This window comes from Oryctolagus cuniculus, chromosome 2 (genome assembly GCF_964237555.1).
Source record: "Oryctolagus cuniculus chromosome 2, mOryCun1.1, whole genome shotgun sequence".
Lineage (NCBI taxonomy): Eukaryota > Metazoa > Chordata > Mammalia > Lagomorpha > Leporidae > Oryctolagus > Oryctolagus cuniculus.
This window is the reverse complement of record NC_091433.1, coordinates 93820037-93837685: the sequence shown is the minus strand read 5'-3', so window position 1 is coordinate 93837685 and position 17649 is coordinate 93820037. Positions and strand designations below refer to the sequence as shown.

The window sequence follows — 17649 nt, the reverse complement described above, 5'->3', positions numbered from 1 at the left end:
CCCTGATTGCTAGTGATCTTGAACATTTTTTCATGTGCCTGTTGGCCATTTGGATATCCTCTTTTGAAAAATGTCTATTGAGGTCCTTGGCCCATCTCTTAAATGGGTTGTTTGTTTTGATGTTGTGGAGTTTCTTGATCTCTTTGTAGATTCTGGTTATTAACCCTTTATCTGTTGCATAGTTTGCAAATATTTTTTTCCCATTCTGTCGGTTGTCTCTTCACTCTCCTGACTGTTACTTTTGCAGTTCAGAAACTTCTCAATTTGATGCAATCCCAATATTGATTTTGGCTTTGACTGCCTCTGCCTCCCAGGTCTTTTCCAGAAACTCTTTGCCTGTGCCAATATCTTGAAGGGTTTCTCCAATGTTCTCTAATAACTTGATGGTGTCAGGTGATAGATTTAGGTCTTTAATCCATGTTGAGTGGATTTTTGTGTGAAAGGTGAAAGGTAGGGGTCTTGCTTCATGCTTCTGCACGTGGAAATCCAGTTTTCCCAGCACCATTTATTGAATAGACTGTCCTTACTCCAGGGACTGGTTTTGGATCCTTGATCAAATATGAGTTGGCTGTAGATGTTTGGGTTGATTTCTGGTGTTTCTATTCTGTCCCATTGGTCTATCCATCTGTTTCTGTACCAGTACCATGCTCTTTTGATTACAACTGCTCTGTTGTATGTCCTGAAATCTGGTATTGAGATGCCTCCGGCTTTGTTTTTGTTGTACAAGATTGCTTTAGCTATTCGAGGTCTCCTGTGTCTCCATATGCATTTCAGCATAATTTTTTCCAGATCTGAGAAGAATGTCTTTGGTATCCTGATTGGTATTGCATTGAATCTATAAATTGCTTTTGGGAGAATGGACATTTTGATGATGTTGATTCTTCCAATCCATGAGCATGGAAGATTTTTCCATTTTTTGGTATCCTCTTCTATTTCTTTCTTTAAGGTTTTGTAATTTTCATTGTAGAGATCTTTAACGTCCTTGGTTAAGTTTATTCCAAGGTATTTGATTGTTTTTGTAGCTATTGTGAATGGGATAGATCTTATCAGTTCTTTCTCAGCCATGGCATTGCTTGTGTATACAAAGGCTGTTGATTTTTATGCATTGATTTTATATCCTGCCACTTTGCCAAACTCTTCTATGAGTTCCAATAGTCTCTTAGTAGAGTTCTTTGGATCCTCTAAGTAAAGAATCATATCATCTGCAAAGAGGGATAGTTTGAGTTCTTCCTTCTCAATTTGTATTCCTTTAATTTCTTTTTCTTGTCTGATGGCTCTGGCTAAAACCTCCAGAACTATGTTAAATAGCAGTGGTGAGAGTGGGCATCCCTGTCCGGTACCAGATCTCAGTGGAAATGCTTCCAACTTTTCCACATTCAATAGGATGCTGGCCGTAGGTTTTTCATAAATTGCTTTGATAATATTGAGGAATGTTCCCTCTATACCCAATTTGCTTAGAGTTTTCATCATGAAAGGGTGTTGAATTTTATCAAATGCTTTCTTTGCATCAATTGAGATAATCATATGGTTTTTCTTTTGCCATCTGTTAATGTGGTGAATCACATTGATTGATTTGTGAATGTTGAACCATCCCTGCATACCAGGGATGAATCCCACTTGGTCTGGGTGGGTGATTTTTTTGATGTGTTGTTGTATTCTATTGACCAGAATTTTATTGAGGATTTTTGCATCTATGTTCATCAGGGATATTGGTATATAATTTTCTTTCAGTGCTGCATCTTTCTCTGGCCTAGGGATTAAGGTGATGCTGGCTTCATAGAAAGAATTTGGGAGGATTCCCTCTTTTTTGATTGTTCTGAATAGTTTGAGAAGAATTAGAGTCAGTTCTTCTTTAAATGTCTGGTAGAATTCAGCAGTGAATCCATCTGGTCCTGGGCTTTTCTTTGTTGGGAGGGCCTTTATTACTGTTTCAATTTCTGTTTCAGTTATGGGTCTATTTAGGTTTTCGATGTCTTCATGGTTCAATTTAGGTAGGTTGCATGTGTCCAGGAATCTATCCATTCCTAATAGATATTCCTGTTTGCTGGCATACAAGTCCTTGTAGTAATTTCTGATGATTCTTTTTATTTCTGTGGTGTCTGTTGTTATGTTTCCTTTTTCATCTCTGATTTTATTGATTTGGGTCTTTTCTCTTCTTTTTTTAGTTAGTTCGGCCAATGGGGTGTCAATTTTGTTTATTTTTTCAAAAAACCAGCTTCTCGTTTGGCTTATTTTTTGTAACTTTTTTTGGATTCAATCCTGCTAATTTCTTCTCTGATTTTAATTATTTCTCTTCTCCTACTAGATTTGGGTATGGTTTGCTGCAGTTTTTCTAGGTCCTTGAGATGCGCTGAAAGCTCATTTATTTGGTACCTTTCCAATTTCTTGATATAGGCACCTATTGCTATAAACTTGCCTCTCAGTACTGCTTTTGCTGTATCCTATAAGTTTTGATATGTTGTGTTGTTATCCTCATTTACTTCCAGAAAGTTTTTGATTTCTCTTTTGATTTCTTGAATGACCCAGTAGGAACCCAATTACTTGAGCCATCTCCCTGCTGCTTCTGAGGGCCAGTATTGCCAGGAAGCTGTGTTATGTGTATCCTAAAGCAGAGAGTCTGTGGTTTTCCAATTGGGTGAGACCAAGCTCTGTCTACCATTTTCTTTCAACCAGGGGACCCTATCCCTCAGAAAACCTCTCTATTTCCATCTCTTTGTACAGTAATAATCTGTCTCACAGTGTATTTGTGTGTATGTGGTCAGAGGAATGTAAATAAAACCCTTTGAGGTGAGTCTGCTTATATCTGTTGATATCCACCCCTCTCCCAGCCCAGCACTAAACTATCCCTTGCAATAGCGAAAAGTGGGCAAAGATTTACCCAAAGTAATGTGGGAAGTAGACAGGAGGCAGCACAATAAAACCCTAAAATGCATCCCCACTTCCTGTAGCAACTCTACACAAAACCCCTGTGGCATCTAGGAATCTTCCATTATAGCCACCATTTTGGGAAAGAAAACAGCTGTTTAGGTTAGAATGCTGTGTTATTTCTGTTTTCCTGCATAATAATACCACACATAACAATAAGAGCACACACTTATTATCTCAGAGTTTCTGTGGGTGAGGGTCTGGGCATGGCCCACCTGGGTCCTCTGCAGCCTGCTGTATCAAGGTGTCAGGCAGGACTGGGTTCTCATGGGAAGAGAAAAAGAATGCTCTACCTCAACCATGTGGGCTGGAGAAAGGGTTCAGGTCCTTGCAGTCTCTGGAACTGTGGGTTCTGTGTTCTTGCTCACCTAAGCTGGAGGCCATGCCCAGTTCCTTGTCATGTGGACCTCTACAACATCACCACACAACTTCATCAAAGCCAGGAAGAGAAGAGTCTCCTAGCAAGACAAGCATTAGACTCTGTGTCAGCTTTTGTTGTAATATACTGGTTGGAAGCGCATCGCATCCCAACCACACTGAAGGGGAAGGGATCACGCAAGGACATGACTTTCCAGGAGACTTGTGAAATGCAAGTCACAGTCCCTTCTGTGGGATCTGGAAACCACCTTTCCTCGAAATTTTTGAAAGTCATTGAAGGGTTTTAAGCAGTAAAGCACCATCACATTCTGGCATTACAATGGTCACTACCCAAAAGGAATGGAGAACAGATTGGTGGGAGAGAAAACTTGACTTAAGGAATTCATTTAGGATGATTATGTTTGTATTCCTAAAGAAATGATGGGGCCCCCAACCAAGGGAACACTAGTGAAAACAGAAGTGGACAAATTGGAGGGTTATTTAAGTCATATAATAAATAGGACTCAGTGTTAAAAAAAATAGCCAGTGAGGGAGAAGACGAGAATATTCCGGTTCTGGGTTGTTGAACTGGTGTGGGAAGCAGTATCATTCACCGAGAAGGGACGACAGTTTAGACATGCTGAGTTTGAGGGGGTTGAATCAGTGTACACTCCCTAGCAAGAACAAACGTTTCTGATAGATTGAAACTAATTGTTATGCCTCCAAAGAGGCTATTGCTTGAACATTTTTTAATGGTTCAATTTTTCCAGCTCATCTCACACAGGTGAATTTTAAGTATTACAGGTAGCCTACGGATGCAAGAACATCGGACGGAGTCTGCATCCAAGCCCTGTTCCTAAGAACCTAAAACCGTTCACGTTGTTTGAAGGCAAAGGATGAGTTTGAGGAGGGCAAAGGCATGGATAAAAGCCAAATACTCCAACATGCCTAACAGCACATTAACCTGGTTTAAACTCAGCAGTCCTAAGTGCCGCACTATGAGCACAGGGGTAGACAAAGCCCAAGGAGGAACCCACGTCTCAGGCGTTTGCTGCCTCCCCAACTCAGTTATCACATGCAAGACACGCCGCCAAAAACTCTCGCGAGAGGGAAGGATCCTGCTGGAACCTCGGAGCCTCATGCGCACTCCCACCTGTGAAACAGGCTGGCGGGGCGCAGGCGTTCCTGGGAACTGTAGTTCCGAGTGGGAAAAGGCCCGACAGCCTCGCTCCGCTGTTTCTTAGGCATGCGCGACTCTGAGCTGGCCCAAGAAGTTTGTAGCCTTTGTCCAGCCTGGGATGGGAGGTGAGTTGGGTGTGTGGGCTAGGTGTTGGGCCTGGGGATTGTTCCGTGAGGAGTCTGTGTTTGATAAAGGGGGCTGGAGGGACTGACCACAAGCTGGAAGCCCTCCCCTCTGGGACACCGGTGCGCGACGGGCGGGGCGGGCAGAGCCGTGGACGCGGGGCAGGCGCTGGTCTGGGGCCAGCGCCTGGAGCGGAGTGGGACTTGTCCACGCTCCTTGTGCCCCAGGGATGACCCCCGCATCATCTTGGGCCCCCACCCCCACCCCAAGGACTGCTGCCGAGGGTAGGGACGAGTAAGGACCCAGCCTCAGGGTGCTGTCCCAGGCTTTCCAGGCTCCTGCTTGGTGGGACCGAGGCAAGCTCCACCGTGAGCCAGACACCATCCAGACCTGACCATGGCCTTTCTGCAGATTCCCCCACGGGAAGGCAGCAAGGAGGACTGCGAGACCCTTGAGGGCTTCTGGCTGTTCTGCCCGCAGAGTCCTGAGCTGGGGAGAAGCACAGCATCTTTGGGGCATGGAGGAGGCTGGGAGCATGGAGACAGATTTGGCGCAATGCTGAGGAAGAGGTAGGATTGAACCTGTGGAAGGGCGGGATTCTACTCTGGAAGGGAAAACGGTTGCTTCGGGGGAGATCCCTGCTTGGCTGGCTGTCGCGATCATCTTGGGGATGCATGGGCTCTTTGGAGTATGCAGGGCTTGGGATGGAGCCACAGCCCTGCAGGGTGCTGGTAGACCCTTCAGAACCACCAAAAACAGCAAAATGCTAAGCTCTAGAGGCATGAGCATAGTGTCCTCAATTACTTTTTCTCACGTTTTTCCTCCCAAATTATTGTCCCAGCGGTCTCCATCCGGTGGTCTGAGAATTAAGGTTTGCTCTTGGCAAAAAACAGGGCCCCAAACCTGCTACCCACTTATCTGTACAATTACCCTGTGATTTCAGTACAGCGAATTTTGTCATTGAACATACAAGAAAACAGATGTGGAAGTTGGTCAGCGACTTCCAATTCTGCTAGACCAATGGTCACTTGAAGTTTGGTTTGTGATCTCTACATGAGATTTCTCTTCCTTCTCTCATACTTAAAAAACTTCTAGATTGCACCCCGGGCTCAACCAGTGAAAGTTAATTTGAGGTGGTGTTTGGCATCCTACATTTTATTTATTTTTTTAAGATTTATTTCTTTGAAAGGCAGAGTTACAGAGAGGCAAAGGCAGAGAGAGATCTTCCATCCACTGGTTCACCCCCGAAGTGGCTGCAATGGCTGGAGCTTCACTGATCAGAATCCAGGAGTCAGGAGCTTCCTCCAGGTGCCCTGTGTGGGTGCAGGGGCCCAAGGACTTAGGCCATCCTCCACTGCTTTCCCTGGCCATAGCAGAGAGCTGTATTGGAAGTGGAGCAGCTGGGACTCAAACTGGTGTCCAACTGGGATGCCGGCACTGCAGGTGGCAGCTTTACCAGCTATGCCACAGCATCAGCTCCAGCAGTCTACATTTTAAATAAGCATATGGAATAAGTTTTGAGGGCCATGGAGCCTACTTCTCCAACAAAAGGAACTGATCTGTTTTAATTTCTGGATCAGAGAGTGCCACCTTCTAGAATGTGTTCAGATATAAACCCAAGTAGCAATATTCATGAACACTTTCCATGGTCTTGCGAGGCAGTGGGTTGACTTGGGCTCCCTTCAGTCTCAGTGTTTGTAGGGAGCACATTTTGTGTGGGAGCAGGATTTTTAGACTTGCAGTTCTGAGGACAAGAGTGGCTGAGGCCCCATCATTACTGCTTCCTTGCCCTTGGCTCTGTTGTTCCAGGAGTCTCCTCTTTCCCAAGAAAAGAGTGCAGAAGAAGGTGAAGTGGCAGCTCTGCACCTCACAGCCAGATCCCAGGTGAGTGTGAGCGCTAATGATTGTGGAAATCCCACCTTACTTCTCAAAGTACAGGTGCATTCCTTTGTGATACGGAGTTTCTTTGTCCACTAGATCCACTCTATAGAGAGCTGAGTTCTAGGCAATTACAAAGGGCTCAGTAGAAAATGTCTCCTACTTACCCATGGTTCCTTTCTTCTCCATCCATATTTATTGTTTGGCAGACAAATAAGCAGTATTTTCCTCTTTCTACCTGCTGTTTGGTCATATGGGAAACTATTTTGCAGATAATGTGGTACATGTCACTTAAAACTTGTTTTTCTATGGGGAAACAACACACATATACCTTTGAAGGAATTTAGGAAAGCACCTTAAATGCTGATGTGATTCTAAAAACAAGTGTCCGGATAGTTAAAAGGAAGTTCTATGAGAATCCAGTGGTCACAATTAGAATTCAGCCCTCCAAGATGAAGTATGCTGAGGTAGTGTGTCTGCAATTGTAAGTTGTTGCCCTTCCCCCCACAGGGCCAGAATAGCTAATATTAAGAATTGTTGGGGCTAACATTATGACACAGTGGGTTAAGCTTTTGCTTCTGACGTGAGCATCATGTATCGGAGTGCTAGCTTGAGTCCCAGCTGCTCCACTTCCAGCCCAGCTTCCTGCTGATGGTGCTTGGGCTGCTGCCATCTGCATGGGAGACCTGGATAGAATTTCTGGCTCAGCATTGACTGTTGTGGACATTTCAGGAGTTAACCGGTGAATGGAGGATCGATTTCTCTAGCTCTCACTCTCTCTCCCCTCCACTCCCTCGTCCTCTCTCTCATTCTCCCTGTTGCTCTGCCTTTCAAATATATATATATATATATATATATAAATATGTATATTTAAATTGCTGAATTTAGGTGGTAGTCATACTATATGGGTGATCATTGTGTTTGTCTTTCAAGTTTATACATTTTGAAAAGTTTTATTTGAAGGAGCTGAGGAGAAAGGGAGCTGTCCATGTTGTGTGTGGAGTGCCACAACCCAAAGATTCCTCTGCCTTTCTCTTGGCCACTGTGATCCAGGGCATACACAGTAATTACTAGACACTGGCAGTGTGTATACAAGTGACTTTGCAGGTCCTTTATATACTTGCTGTCTTCCATTGGCTTCTCAGCCACCTTACATTACTCTTGAAGACTTTATTAGTCAGTTGGAGCTGATGAAAAAAACTGGCTTAAGCAAAGAGAGGTATTTATTGACTGAAATGTTATTGAAAAATTGAGGTCTGGCCAGATGTGGGGCCCAGGAAATAATGTTAAAACCTATTGTCTTCATTTCACAAAGCTTTCTTTTTCTCCATGGGTTTTGCTCTCAAGCACAATTTTCCTCCAGCATTGGCTACAAACAGGTTTAGGCTTACTTACATCTTCTCATGTTGAGGGCCAGAGAAAAGAGGCAGCTTCTTTCCTAGAAATTCTGGCAGAAGTGCTGAGATTAATTCTATCAAGTTAATTTGCCCGTATCTGAACCAGTTACTGGTCAACTCTATGTGGAACTCTGTGTGGAATAGACTTACACATACGCTACAAACATATCTCACCCAAGAGTCAGTGCTACCCAGACTATACCGACTCAATGAAAGTGGCCAGGGATCAGGGCTAGAGGGAACGTCAGGGTTCAGGTAGTAGAGGGAGGGTGATTACTTCATCCATTCCAACCCTGTGATACTGGATTCAAGATTGTTGTAGCAGCAGGATGGTTGGAAACTGTTAGAGAAATTAAAAACACCTCTGGTTTTGCAGGTCTTTTCTTGTTAGAATTTGACTTGGCTATTTTTTATCTTTTACTTACAAAATTTTCTAGCCTATTTAACAAGAAAGAACAGCACAGACTAGAAATGTAAAGGTAATATTACTTTCTCACCTCTCCCTACTGATGTATATTTTCCCATACTTTTGTTTGAGCTTGCACTACTGTAGGCATCTATTGTATTGTATTTCCTTCCATTTCCTTTCTAGTCTCCAGCCTTGGCAATAATATTTTGTTTGGGTGGCCTATTATGTAAACAGGATATAGCTTTTTAGAAAACAAACAAAAAACCTTTTAATAAGGAAATTTACTCATTCACATTTAAAATATATGTTTTGAATTCTTCTTGCCAAGTGACTTTTAAGATTTGTTTATTTGAAAGGAAGTTACAGAGAGGCAGAAAGAGAGAGAGATCAATCTTCCATCTGCTGGTCACTCCCCAGATGGCCCCAATGGCCAAAACTGAGCCAATCTGAAGCCAGGAGCCAGGAGCTTCTTCTGGATCTCCCACATGGGTGCATGGGCCCAAGGACTTGGGCCATCTTATACTGCTTTCCCAGGCCATAGCAGAGAACAGGATTGGGAGTGGAGCGGCTGGGACTTGAACCAGCGCCCATATGGGATGCCAGCACTTTACCCGCTATGCCACAGCACTGCCCCACCAAGTGACTTTTATGTTTCTGTTTCCTATGCTTTCTTTGTTTCTCCTTTGGTATTTTCCCTCCTTTTAAGCAGTGGTTTATGCAGAAAGTGAGGGATGACAAAGAGGCTGTCGCATGTAACTGACCAAAAGTGTATTTTGTGTCCCAGACAGCAGTGACATTCAAGGATGTGGCCATGGACTTCACACTGGAAGAGTGGGAGAAGCTGGGCCCTACACAAAGGGCAGTGCTGCTGGAGAACTACAGGAACCTGGTCTCACTGTGTAAGAACAGACTCACTCTCTGACTTGAAACCTACTCAGGGAGATGTCGTCACTTTATAAAAGTAAAAACAGCTTAACAAAGTGTCCATTCTTTGGAACGTTGAGAAAAATCTGTTTCTGCTTTATGTTCTTGGTAAAATGTGTGTGCTTGCTCTGAGTCCACATTCAAGTGACAGAAACAAAATCCACATCTTGGTTCAAGGAATCGAATGCATCATTAGGATTTCTTTTGTTTATTTGCAGTCAGTTGGCTGGGCTTCACTCAGCTTTATTCTTACATCTCCCACATGGCAGAGATGGCCATTGGCAGCCCCAGTGCTGTGGTATTCTTCCTGTTAGAGAGATCAGCAAAAACAAAAAAATGCCTGCAAATAGTGTCACAAGCCCAGCACTGGAGCCAGAAAAGCCAAGGACTCTCTGGCCTCTTCTGGATCCTTTGCCTGTGTGTGTGTGTGTGTGTGTGTGTGTATGCAAACCTGTATGCATATGTTTGTATGCGGATAAGCCCCTCCCAAACCTCACATGGCAAATCCCATCAGAAACTTCTACTACTACCTGAAGAAGGAGGGAAGTAAAAACCAGACAAAACTTCTAATTACTGCAGTCATAATTTTGTCCTGCTGCCATGAGGTCCCACTTTTTCCATTTTCTTTCCTAAGATAGCACTAATATGTAATATCTCTCTGGAATTTCCTGACACAATTAAAAGACATTCTCATCTTTTGACTGATGAACAATTCATCTGTACAAATCCATTTAGCTACTTCTTACCAGATCTTTCTGTAATAACTTGTCTTCTTTGTAGATCAAGGGGGTGGAAACTATGCTGTAGATCTTTATGCATACCACAAGTATCTAAGGCCCATTTCTTCTTTCTTTCCTTTCCTTTTCTTTTTTTATGAATAGGGCTTCCCATTTCCAAACCTGAGAGCTACGATTTGGAGAATGGAAAAGAGCCATTGATGCTTGAGAGAAAAGTGCCCAGTAGCAGCTATCTAGGTGAGTTGGCGATGGGCGTCTTTAGACATGACAGTCCAGCAGGACAGTGAAGAAGTGGCATTTTCACTGCCCAAGGAAGAATATTAGGAGTGTAATGTGCCTTTATTTTTTTAAATCTTTTAAATTCTAAATCATTTCAGATACATACAGAAGTCCAGAAAAGAAAGTAATACGCATGTATTCATCACCAAGACTAAAGACATGGTAATATTTTGCCTCATTTGCCTCTTTCTTCACAATATAAAATGCATAAAAGCATTATAACTGCATCTTAACTGTACAGTCCTAATTTTCACAAAGTAAAGACATCCACATACCCAGTGGCTAGATCAGGAAAACAACTCAGCAGCACCCCTACAGGCCCCTCTTCGTATCACCTCTCTTCTCCCAAGGGTAACCTGATCCTAACTGGATACACCATAGACTAATTTTGACTGCTCTTGAGCTTCACATAAATGAAACCATATTGTATATATTCTGGCTTCCTTTGCAGAACATTAGCTTGTGCATATCATTGTATTTCCCACATTCTCATTGTTGTACATGCTTCCATTATGTCAGTATACCATTTATCCATTCTCCTGAAGGTAGGAATTTGAATAGTTTCCAGTTTGGGGCTAACATTGCTGCTATTTATATTCTTTACATGTCTTGGTGAACACATACATGCAGTCCTATTGGATATATACAATTAGAATTATTAAGCCATGAGGTAGGTGTGTGTTCATTTTTAGTAGGTAACACCAAAGAGGTTTGTAGCATCATCATTCTAGATACCCACCAGCACAATTTGTCAGTTCTATTTGTTCCACATGTTTATCAACACCTAATTGTCTGTCTTCATTTGAGCCATTCTTATGAATGTGTGATATCTTTTACTTAATAAAAAATATTAGACTCAGTTAAAACCCTTTCATTCTCTTCCTCTACTAGAAATAACACTATATCTTGAAATTGATATGAATCACTTCCCTGTTTGCATCCATATGTATGTATACACACATATACAGTTATGTGTGTACATAAAACAATATATATATATATATATACTTTGTTATTTTTTCCTTCTGTTGTATTTTTTAACTTCATATTGTCTTTTTGTATTAAGCTATGTTTTAACACATAAGAATCATATTTATTTTAACTGTTATGGAGTAAGTCCACTATATAAATAAACTCAGCAGTTTATTTTTTATTTCTGTACTATTAGTAGCAGAGTTGCAATGATCATCCATTTATTGTCTCCTTATATATTCATGCTGATAGTTGGTTTAGGGTGCGTAACAGGAAGAGGAATTACTGAGACTTAATGTGTCACAGATTTAGCTTTATTAGGGATGCAAAGCTCCTACTGCCATGCTGGCCAACAGTTAATGTTTTCAGACTTGTTATTTTCATCAGTCTGACTGGTGTAAAATGCTATTACATATATATATTTACTTGAGAGGTAGAGTTAAAGACAATGAGAGGGAAAGAGAGAGAAAGGTCTTCCATCCACTGGTTCACTCCGTATTTGGCCTCAAAGGGGCAGAGTTGCAGTGATCTAAAGCCAGGAACCAGAAGTTTCTTCCGGGTCTCCCACATGGGTGCAGGGGCCCAAGTACTTGAGCCATCTTCTGCTGTTTTCCCAGGCCACAGCAGAGAGCTGGATCAGAAGTGGAGCAGCCAGGACTCAAATCGGCACCCATATGGGATGCCAGCACTGCAGGCGGCAGTTTTTCTTTTTTTTTTATTTAGTAAATATAAATTTCCAAAGTACAGTTTATGGATTACATTGACTTCCCCCCCATAATTTCCCTCCCACACGCACCCCTCCCATCTCCTGCTCCCTCCCCCATTCCATTCACATCAAGATTCATTTTCAATTATCTTTATATACAGAAGATCAATTCAGTATATATTAAGTAAAGATTTCATCAGTTTGCACCCACACAGAAACACAAAGTGTAAAAATACTGTTTCAGTACTAGTTATAGCATTACTTCACATTGGACAACACATTAAGGACAGATCCCACATGAGAAGTAAGTACACAGTGACTCCTGTTGTAGACTGAACAATTTGACACTCTTGTTTATGGCATCAGTAATCTCCTTAGGCTCTAGTTATGAGTTGCCAAAGCTATGGAAGCCTTTTGGGCTCGCAGACTTTGATTTTATTCCGACAGGGGCATAGTCAAAGTGGAAGTTCTCTCCTCCCTTCAGAGAAAGGTACCTCCTTCTTTGATGGCCCATAATTTCCACTGGGATCTCACTTGCAGAGATCTTTCATTTGGGTCTTCTTCTTTTTTTTTTCCAGAGTGTCTTCGCTTTCCATGCCTAAAACAGTCTCACAGACTCTTCAGCCAGATTCGAATGCCTTAAGGGCTGATTCTGAGGCCAGAGTGCTATTTAGGACATCTGACATTCTATGAGTCTGCTGTGTATCCTGCTTCCCATGTTGGATTGTTCTCTCCCTTTTTGATTCTATCAGTTAGTATTAGCAGACACTAATCTTGTTTGTGTGATCCCTTTGACTTTTAGACCTATCAGTGTGATCAATTGTGAACTGAAGTTGATCACTTGGACCAGTGAGATGGCATTGGTACATGCCACCTTGATGGGATTGAATTGGAATCCCCTGGCACATTTCTAACTCCACCATCTAGGGCAAGTCCGATTGAGCATGTCCCAAATTGTACATCTCCTCCCTCTCTTATTCCTACTCTTACATTTAGCAAGGATAACTTTTCAGTTAAAATTAAACACCTAAGAATAATTGTGTGTTAATTACAGAGTTCAACCAATAGTACTAGAACAAAAAATATTAAAATGGATAAAGTATTACATTGTACATCAACAGTCAGGACAAGAGCTGATCAAGTCACTGTTTCTCATGGTGTCCATTTCACTTCAACAGGTTTCCCCTTTGGTGCTCAGTTAGTTGTCGCCAATCAGGGAGAACATATGATATTTGTCCCTTTGGGACTGGCTTAATTCACTCAGCATAATGTTTTCTATATTCCTCCGTTTTGTTGCAAATGATTGGGTTTCATTATTTTTGACTGCTGTATAGTATTCTATAGAGTACATGTCCCGTTTTGGTTCCAGGTCTTAGCTATTGTGAACTGAGCTGCAATAAACATTAATGTGGAGACAGCTATTGTTTGCCAATTTAATTTCCTTTGGGTAAATTCCAAGGAATGGTATGGCTGGGTTGTATGGTAGGGTTATATTCAGGTTTCTGAGGAATCTCCAGACTGACTTCCATAGTGGCTTAACCAGTTTGCATTCCCACCAACAGTGGGTTAGTGTCCCTTTTCCCCCACATCCTCTCCAGCATCTATTGTTGGTAGGTATCTGAATGTGAGCCATGCTAACCAGGGTGAGGTGAAACCTCATTGTAGTTTTGATTTGCATTTCCCTGATTGCTAGTGATCTTGAACATTTTTTCATGTGTCTGTTGGCCATTTGGATAACCTCTTTTGAAAAATGTCTATTGAGGTCCTTGGCCCATCTCTTAAGTGGGTTGTTTGTTTTGATGTTGTGGAGTTTCTTGATCTCTTTGTAGATTCTGGTTATTAACCCTTTATCTGTTGCATAGTTTGCAAATATTTTTTCCCATTCTGTCGGTTGTCTCTTCACTCTCCTGACTGTTTCTTTTGAAGTACAGAAACTTCTCAATTTGATGCAATCCCAAATGTTAATTTTGGATTTGACTGCTTGTGCTTCTGGGGTCTTTTCCAAGAAGTCTTTGCCAGTACCTGTATCTTGCAGGGTTTCTCCAATGCTCTCTAATAACTTGATGGTGTCAGGTCATAGATTTAAGTCTTTAATTCATGTTGAGTGAATTTTTGTGTAAGGTGAAAGGTAGGGGTCTTGCTTCATGATTCTGCACATGGAAATCCAATTTTCCCAGCACCATTTACTGAATAGACTGTCCTTACTCCAGGGACTGGTTTTGGATCCTTGATCAAATATGAGTTGGCTGTAGATGTTTGGGTTGATTTCTGGTGTTTCTATTCTGTCCCATTGGTCTATCCATCTGTTTCTGTACCAGTACCATGCTCTTTTGATTACAACTGCCCTGTTGTATGTCCTGAAATCTGGTATTGAGATGCCTCCGGCTTTGTTTTTGTTGTACAAGATTGCTTTAGCTATTCGAGGTCTCCCGTGTCTCCATATGCATTTCAGCATCATTTTTTTCCAGTTCTGAGAAGAATGTCTTTGGTATCTTGATTGGTATTGCATTGAATCTATAAATTGCTTTTGGGAGAATGGACATTTTGATGATGTTGATTCTTCCAATCCATGAGCATGGAAGATTTTTCCATTTTTTGGTATCCTCTTCTATTTCTTTCTTTAAGGTTTTGTAATTTTCATTGTAGAGATCTTTAACGTCCTTGGTTAAGTTTATTCCAAGGTATTTGATTGTTTTTTGTAGCTATTGTGAATGGGATAGATCTTATCAGTTCTTCCTCAGCAATGGCATTGCCTGTGTATACAAAGGCTGTTGATTTTTGTGCATTGATTTTATATCCTGCTACTTTGCCAAACTCTTCTATGAGTTCAAATAGTCTCTTAGTAGAGTTCTTTGGGTCCCCTAAGTAAAGAATCATATCATCTGCAAAGAGGGATAATTTGAGTTCTTCCTTCCCAATTTGTATCCCTTTAATTTCTTTTTCTTGCCTAATAGCTCTGGCTAGACCTTCCAGAACTATATTGAATAGCAGTAGTGAGAGTGGGCATCCCTGTCTGGTACCAGATCTCAGTGGAAATGCTTCCAACTTTTCCCCATTCAATAGGATGTTGGCTGTGGGTTTTTCATAAATTGCTTTGATTGTATTGAGGAATGTTCCTTCCATACCCAGTTTGCTTAGAGTTTTCATCATGAAATGGTGTTGTATTTTATCAAATTCTTTCTCAGCATCTATTGAGATAATCATTTGGTTTTTCTTCTGCAGTCTGTTAATGTGGTGAATCACATTGATTGTTTTGCACACATTGAACCATCCCTGATTTTTCCTTGAAATCCTTCATCCTTTTGGAGTCACCTCTTACTCCTCTGGGAGCATCCTCTTAGCCTTCTTTTTAGAGCAGTTAGATGTTTGAATTGTTCAGACTTTGATTTTAATTTCCTCTCCTCTGTATAAATAGCTGTAAACTTGAGTGCTTAGATGGCTGTCATGTAATATTACTAAGTGAAGTGAGCTGGGTGGGTGCTGGAAGCTAGAATACATGCCTCAACTGAAAGCAAAAGCCTTCACTCAACTCACTGTCACTCAGGGGTAGGCAGACTTTGATATAAAGGGCTAGATGGCAAACAGTGAATTTTGTGGCACATGTTGTCTTCACAACCATTCATGTGAAAGCAGCTTCAACAATGTATAAAAATAAATGGGTATGACTATATTCCAATAAAGCTTTATTTAGAAAAGTAGGTAGCAGGTGACTGTTGCCAATTCCTGCCCTCACTGGTTGTTGACATAGAGTATCATTCTATGGTAATTTTCAAGACATGATCAAAATTTAGATTACTTTGTAAATTCTCCCTATTTTTAAATGTTGGCAACTAATTGTTTTTAATTTGCATAAACAGTATGGGTCAAACACAACATAGCAGTCAGACTTGGCCAACAGGACATCTACCTGTAGCTTCTACCTTCCCCTTAGTCGTCTCATCATTCCCACAACCCACTATCATTTATCCAAATGAGTTCCAAATTGCTATTTCCATCCTAGGTCTCTCCTCAGAGCCTATTCTGAACACCTGCACAGTATAACTATTTGATGCCTTTATTTACTATGTCAAAGACATCTCAGTAAAACATGCTTAAAACTGAATGCCTGAAATATGCCCAAATTCCCATGCAAACAGGATACTTTTCCAGTAGTTGTCTTACTGATACTCCCTGCCTTATCAAAATGTACATGCCAGAACTCTGTGGACAGTTTTTACTTTTTCTCCTCTCCTTTATGCATGAACACATTTTCTTAATTACATTTTAATGTAATTAGCAAATACTCATGCACTATTAACACCCATATGCCTGTTGTTTGCCTGAATGGTTATGATAAATCTCCCCAATTCTACCTTTGCCCCATGCCTTCCATTCTCTACATTGTACTGAGAGTGATGTTTTCAAAATCAAGTCAAATCAAGTTATCCCTTTGCTCCAAACACTTCAAGGATTCTCACACCCATTGGCTTAATGACCAAAATCCTTGAGGCTGACAAAATCTTGTAAAACTCTGGCTTTTACTCACTTTGACATTTTTACCTCCCCTGATTTCCCTCCTTCCCCGGGCTATGTCTTAGCAGTTCTTGAATGTTTTCGCATCCATAGACCTAGTGTAACTAAAAATTATTGAAGACTGTAAAGAGATTTTGTCCATACAGGTGATATCTACCAAAATACCACATTAGAAATGAAAACTAAGGTTCCAGTTTTGTGGTGCAGTAGGTTAAGCATCCACCTTCGGTGCCTGCATCTCATATGGCCACTGGTTCTAATCCCAGCTGCTCTACTTCCAATCCAGCTCTCTGCTATGGCTCAGGAAAGCAGTGGAGGATGGTCCAACTGCTTGGGCCCCTGCACCCATGTGGGTGACCAGGAAGTAACTTCTAGCTCCTGGCTTCAGCTTGGCCCAGCTCCAGTCATTGCAGCCATTTGGGGAGTGAACCAGTGAATGGCAGATAACTTTCTTTCTCTGTCTCTCCCTCTCTCTGTCTGTAATTATGCCTCTCAAGTAAATAAATAAATCAAAAAAGGAGGAAATATTAAAAAAAAATTAAGACTGAGCAAAAATAAGCTATTAATTTTAAAATAATTATAAACCCATTACCCTCTACTGCATTACAATTTTTACTACACTTTATCTTAACAAAAAGGCTAAGAAGTGATAATGCATTACAATTTTTATGAAGAAAATTTCATGAACAAAAATATGTTACCTATAAGAGTGGTGGGTTTTTGTAGTTTTCTTGACTTTTTAAAGATTTATTTTATTTATTTGGAAGGCAGAGTTACAGAGAAAGAGAGAAGTCTTACATGTGCTAGTTTACTTCCCAAATGTCCATAATGACCACGGCTGGGCCAGAGCAAAGCCAGGAGCCTGGAGCTTCTTCCAGGTCTCCCATGTGAGTACAGAGGCCCAAGGACTTGGGCCATTCTCTGCTGCTTTCACAGGCTCATTAGCAGGGAGCAGGATCAGAAGTGGAGCAGCTGGGATTCAAATCAACACCCATACAGGATTTCTTTTTTTTTTTCACATTTCTGTAAATCTCTCCAAAATATGCACATCAAAGATAATTATTCTCATAGTTGCTGCTGAATGTAGTTTTTTGTGATATGTTGGGGTTATTTTATGTTTACTTTTTAAAGATTTATTTATTTGAAGGAGAAGGGGAGGGAGATCTTCCATCTGTTGCTTTAACTACACAGATGGTCACAATGGCTGTAGTTAGTCCAGTCTGAAACCAGAAGCTGGGAGTTCTATCTAG

General features: G+C 41.3%; 1 protein-coding gene across 1 annotated transcript in view; it reads left to right on the top strand.

The window, feature by feature from the left end:
* The first annotated feature begins 5366 nt into the window (after positions 1–5366).
* The window catches only part of LOC103346526 (zinc finger protein 286A-like), a 30038-nt gene continuing 17755 nt past the window's right edge, over positions 5367–17649 (top strand). Inside the window, 4 exon segments of the mRNA XM_070069511.1 lie at positions 5367–5456; positions 6395–6469; positions 9054–9168; positions 10075–10167. Of these exon segments, the coding sequence (XP_069925612.1) occupies positions 5367–5456; positions 6395–6469; positions 9054–9168; positions 10075–10167 (373 nt within the window).